Raw genomic sequence first — 6,326 nt, 5'->3', positions numbered from 1 at the left:
TAAAAAAAAACTTTCTCTTTGTTTTTTGTTATTCTACAGAATTATGATAATTTTAAGCTTTTTTAGTTTTAGTTCTTTTTTTAATTTGTATTTCTTTTGTTGTTTGGTTTGTTTGTTGTTGGGTATTTTTTGTAAATTTTAAGGTATTTTTTTGTACTTTTCACAGATTTCTTGCAGACGTCTGGGTCATTTCTTCTTCTGTTGTAATTAATCTTCCCACATTTTTAAAAACTGCCATGGTTTTAAAGGGTTAAATGAATGATTTGTTTGTATTTTCCATCTTTTCTGAACAACAGTTTGTGAGAAAGGAAGTAAAAACATGTCTCATACGGACGCCTGTCTCAGTCATAAGCCTGTTAGGTCAATGATTTCAGCAAATAAAAGCTGAGGTTATTATTTGCAGTTTTACGGTAAAACGTTCCCACAAACATTTTTCAGCGCATTATTGCTGTTTTTTTATTCGGTTTATTTTATTTAACCTTTATTTATAGAGGTAATCTCTTTGAGACCCACTGTGAGAAAAATCCAGTTTTCACAGAAAAAACTGGCAGCCGTAAATGCCAAAATAATTCTATAAAAAAATCCGTAAATAAAATTGCCAGCAAACTATAAAACAGGCGAGAGCACAGGCAGCGCTCCTGGCAACCGGGGACAGTGGTTACCACGGAGACTGCCTGTCCTCTATCTTTATTTTCGTAATATATCACCTTTCTTGTAAAAAATCCAACTTTTTTTATAGCAATATTACGACTTTATTCTGATATTATTACTGCTTTTTTTTTCTGTCAAAATATAATGACTCAATTCTCAAAACGGGTTTTTTCCTTTACCATGTCCCTAATCCTTCGTTGTAAATTCTGTTTTTTTGTTGTTGTTTTTTGGAAATCCTGCATAGTTTTCCTTCAAAATGTAACTGAAACAATAAACAGTATAAACTTTAGTTAGTAAACTGGTTTCCACTGAGTGGACAGGAGGACACATCGCCCTCTGCTGGTCTCACAGTGGGACTTCCTGTCTGTCTGAGTCCTGTAATCCAGTTCGCAGGTGTTTTCGTCGACTCCGTGTTTCCATTATTCCCCACGAGATGTACACAACCTCTAAATCCTTCTCTTGTGTGTTCTCTCGTTTTTAATGTGCCGTCCCCGGTGCCTCGTTTTTGGAAAAACGCGCCGCGTGTCCTTGATTGCAGAGTACACAAGTTTCAAAGAATACGCCTTGGGTAATGCTAAAAATGAGTTTTATTTTTTAAAACAGAGAAAAGGAGAAGATCAAAGCGGTTGATGTTGGCATCCAGACAGGTTTCCCCTCATCCCTCCCTCCCTCTCATCCTCTCTCCACCGCCACACTCGTAGAAATCCTCGCTCCGGTTTTGGGTTTTGCTGCCAGCACAAAAACTGGGAGGCTTTTATGAGGCCAGGAGGAGGAGCAGGCGAGTCTGCGGCTTCACAGGGGGCCGCCGACGGAGGCAACAGATGTTCACAAGGTGCAGGAACACATTTGTTATGTGTTGTGTCTGGATGTTTCCACTGCTGCTCATCATTTCCTGTTTTACTCCTTTTTTCTGCACGCCAACATCTCTTTGTTTCATGTCACTTCCTGTCTCTTCCTTTCTCCTCAAACGTCTCCAGCTGATGACATTTTTGGTTCAAAGTGACAGTAAACAGGTCTGACTTTGATCCGTTTTTTTTTTTACTATGAGATGAATCAGACTTTGTGCTGCACAAAAACAACAAAAAAATGCGTCTTCCTCCTCCTCTTAAGGAACGAGAGGCGCATTCGAAGTCACAGCGAGGCCATAAAGCACTTTGAGAAAAAAAACAAACAAGAGGTCAAGTCGGTTCCTCAAGGTCACGCCGTGACATTTTAAGTACGGTGAATCAGATAAACGGCGGCCTTTGACGATGACGAGGAGCTCTTCGCCGGCCTCTTCAGCTGCACTCTTTAATCTGCCACATTTTCCTTTCCACTCTTCGATTTGACAAACAGGATTTGAGCTGAAGCCGCCCACACAGTCAACAGTCAGCAGCGAGCTGCGAGCGGCGCAGGGAGATATTTACCGCTCTGCGTGAGTGTTTACCACCTTGTGCAATCTGAGGCAGCAGCTGCAGGAGTCCGCTCTTCTTCTGCTGCTGCAGAAATGTCACCAGCAGGGCTCATCCACGTTTTTACCGGGACGTTTCCAGGACGTTTCCAGGACGTTTCCATGATTTTGAGGCAAATGTTCAAGACCATACATTCTCTGAAACAACTATAGATTCCTCTTTTTTGCTACTATACAATAGTTTTTAAAAAAATATATACATTATTTTAGAAAATAATGAATTTGGAACAGAATAGAAAAGAATATTAAAATATGAATTTGAGACTGTTTGTTATTTATAAGACGGGAGGGAGGGTGGTGCAAAGAAGAGGGAGGCACGTCGAACAACATGTGTCTGATTTTGGCGTTAAATTGCTGTATTTTTGTTTATTTTATGGCCAATTTGTTTTTTTGGTTTTTATTTCTTAAACATTTTTGGGCAAGAAAAACATCTGGCGATTTTTAAAGAAAAGATTTGGGGGATTTTTTTCTTTACATTTTTTTTGGCAATTTTAAAGAAAAGACGTTGGTGATTTGTTTATCTTTAAAAACTTTTGGATATTTTTTAAAAAATTTTAAAGCCCAAAATATTTAAAGAAAAAAAAACAAATGCCAAAAAAGGTTTTCTTTAGAAATTGTCGAAAATTAAGAAAAAAAACAGCAAAAATTTCAAAGAAAAAATACTAGCCAAAGTCTTTTATAGCAGAAAAAAATCAACAAAAATGTTTAAATCAGAAAAAATTACACCATTTATCGCAGCCAGAAAGTGTAAAAACACAAATCATCCTTGTATTCTCTCATTTCTCCTCGCACACGCCATGCATTATTATACAGGTTTGTGACACAGATTTCCAGGACTTTTCCAAAACTTTCGGAATATATGTAGTTTTCCAAAGCTTTTCCAGGCCTGTAAACTGCAGTTTTGAAATATCATCACTTTTCCAGGTTTTACTGACCATACGAGCTCTGCAGCAGTCACAGCTCACTCTGCTCCGCTTCACTTCGCCATGTAAGCCGCCACCTCCTTCTCCAGACTCTGTGCGAAGCGGTGGTTGAGGAAGAGGAGCTGTCCGTGAGGAAGCAGGCGGCTCAGCAGAGCGTCGATGCGGTTGCTCCTCAGCAGGACCTGAAGGGAAAGTGTCGTTATTGACGACGGCGTGCAGACTTTTTATGATTGCAGTTAGTTACAGATGGCGATAAAAAGCTGTGCGGCTGCAATCCTGTTTCATCACTTGTGCCTGTTTGTTTTCTTTTAATCGCAGTTTTTATAACGGATAATGAGTTGTTGCTGCTGTTGAACATTTGGTTGGCGAAGCTGCACACAGCAACATGTGGAGGTTAACGGCTACACTGAAGTGATTTTAAGGTCTTTAAACATGTGTGGATACAAAAGGTTGCAACAAATACAATATCATTAAAGCGGCACTGGGATAATACGCACATCCAGTCCAACAAATCTCACTGAAACAGGAGGACAAAAAGCAAAGACGCAAAACGACGAGCGGCTCCAGCTGTTCTGCTTTTCACTGTTTTGACATGATAAACGACACACTGCCGCACGTAAATCAGCGTATGCCAGGCTGCAAGGAAATGGGAATATTAGCGGAATATTAATTTATTGGTTATCTAAAAGCTTAGTAGGAAGATTTCCTTTCTCCGCGCACGAGTAAAAAGTTTCTCTCCAAGTTTACGTCCACGGATACTTCACTCACAGAAAATCGCTACAGTCGTCACAGTTTCAAGGTGGGCACCCAAGGAGGTCACCGTGACCTTGATCTTTGACCTCCAACTATCGGATTCTAATTAGCTCATTCTTGAGTCCACGTGGACGTTTGTGCCAAATTTAAGGAAACTACCGTGAAGCCATCTTCAGATATCACTTTCACAAGAATGTGACATACATGATAAACCACAAATTTAACACAAATCTGCAGCTTTTAACGTAATTATCCCACAAACGTGATAAATGTCCCGCAAATGTGATAGCAGTTGCCTACTACAAACAAAATACAAAATTTATTGCAAATGTCCAAAAAAGACATCTACATGACATCCAGAAAAGACGTCGTATACATGTCTGTTCTGTACATCATACAGGTGTCACATTATAGGTGACATTTGCAGGAAATTATTATTACATTTGTAGAGGCAACGGCTATTACGTTTGTGGGAAATGTATGAGGTTTGTGGGATTATTTGTGGGTTTATTACGTTTGCAGGTGTTACAAGATGCATACAGGGTCCCAGTGACCTTGACCTTTAAAAAACAAATTCTAATCAGCTCATCACTGAGTCCAAGAGGACGTTTGTGTCAAATCTGGCAAAATTCCCTCAAGGTATTGAGACAAACGAAGTCACAGGGACCTTGACCTTTGACCATCAGATGCTTATCAGTTCATTCTTGAGTCCGAGTGGACATTTGTGCAAAATGTAAGGAAAAAAGGGAAAGGGACATCTTCAGATATCACTTTCACAAGAATACGACCTATGCAAGGTCACAGTGACCTTGACCTTTGACCACCAAAACATAATCAGTTCACCCTCGAGTACATTTAAACAATTGTGCCAAATTTGAAGAAATCCCCTCAAGGTGTTCTTGAGATATCAAAAATGAGACAGATAAGGTCACAGGAACCTTGACCTTTGACCTATGAGCACCAAAATATGATCAGCTCATCATTGAATCCATGTTAATTTTTGCGTCAAATTTGAAGAAATTCCCTCAAGGTGTTCTTGAGATATTGTGTTCATAAGAATGTGTTGGACAGATGGACGGATGGACGGATGGACGAATGGACAACCTGAAAAGCATAATGCCTCCGACCTCGTCCTTTTTCTGGCGCGGAGGCATAAATACGGAACATTTTGTGCATGTAAACATTGTTAATGTGGCTCATTTGTCACGGAGGAAGAAGATATACCACACTTTGACTACTCATTGTTGGTTTGGGTCTTTTCATGGGATTTGTTGAATATCACCAGAATTATCCTTTAAGACCGAAATAATAATTAAGTCCAAACAGCAGTGACGGAGCTAAACTGTCCAATTATAAATCTCCTCTAATCCTGCTTCACAAACCGGCCAGCAGTCAGCCGAACACAGACACACACTCCAACTTGTTGAATCCGAGAACAAACGGCAGTTAGAAAAGAGTCAAGAGACACTAGAGCGACCTTTTTCTTCAGCCAGCTCAGCGAAGACATAAAGGACGTGTTTGAAGCCCAAAAAGTGACCACGAGCGAGCGCGGTTTCTTAAAAAGGGGATTTTAATGTGTCAGTCGAACAGCTGCCTGAAGATCCGGATTTTTAATCAAACTTTTTTTTTTCAGCAATAGACTGTTTTCTCTTTGCTCCGTGTTTTTGTCGTCCTGGATGTTAATTTCTAATTTTTACTATTTTCCACCTAATTATGTTTTTTTTTTTAAACTATATTTGGCATATGGAGGCAGGGACAGCAGTGGGGACTCCGGCAGGGACACCGGCGGAGACTCCAGCAGGGACACCGGCGGGGACCAGTGGACAATGACAGCGGAGCAGACACTGGCGGACAATGACAGTGGAGCGGTCACCGGCGGGGACAACGGCGGGGACACTGGCAGGGACACTGGCAGGGACACTGGCAGGGACACTGGCAGGGACACGGGCAGGGACACGGGCAGGGACACGGGCAGTGACACCAGTGGACAATGACAGCGGAGCAGACACCGGCGGAGACACCAGCGAAGAATGAGAGTGGAGCGGATCGGTCAGCATCATCCCCGACTTTGTCTTTCAGTCCGCAGCGCCGTCAGGTCTCGTTTGTTTTTAGACGTGGAAATGTTGTTTTATTGCGTAACATCCGTAACAGTGTCCCCTACACTCCAGCGAAAACACCGACTGACGGAAAATCTCGTCAGTGGCGGCGAAAGAGTTTAAAAAAGAAAAAGAAACAAAGGGTTAAACCCTGCTGACATGTTGGCTGATCTCGCAGCAGCAGTTTGACCGGCAGCGTAATGCAGAGAGTGAAAAAACGTATTATCAGAATTATCGGTATGACGTCATAAGTCCCATTATCGGATAATTATCGTGCATCCCTTTTAAATATAATTCATTTTTTGTGGGTTTTTCTATAAATAAAGTGGCATCATGACAAAAAACTGGCATTTAAAGGGCTAAAATTTAACAAATTATTGAATATTAGATATTTATGATCAGGACTGATGTTTAAAAACATTTACTCAATAAAAGTATTAAATAATATTAGCG

General features: G+C 40.8%; 1 protein-coding gene across 1 annotated transcript in view; it reads right to left on the bottom strand.

Moving 5' to 3' along the window:
• Positions 1–2,761: 2,761 nt before the first annotated feature.
• The window catches only part of ap5s1 (adaptor related protein complex 5 subunit sigma 1), a 7,126-nt gene continuing 3,561 nt past the window's right edge, over positions 2,762–6,326 (bottom strand). The window contains exon 3 of the mRNA XM_042500301.2: positions 2,762–3,206. Coding sequence (XP_042356235.1) covers positions 3,078–3,206 — 129 coding nt within the window. The 3' untranslated portion in view covers positions 2,762–3,077. The remainder of the gene's footprint in view (positions 3,207–6,326) is intronic.

This window comes from Plectropomus leopardus, chromosome 14, assembly GCF_026936395.1.
Source record: "Plectropomus leopardus strain MGB_pleo_1.0 chromosome 14, ASM2693639v1, whole genome shotgun sequence".
NCBI lineage: Eukaryota > Metazoa > Chordata > Actinopteri > Perciformes > Serranidae > Plectropomus > Plectropomus leopardus.
This window is presented reverse-complemented; position numbering and strand designations above follow the sequence as displayed.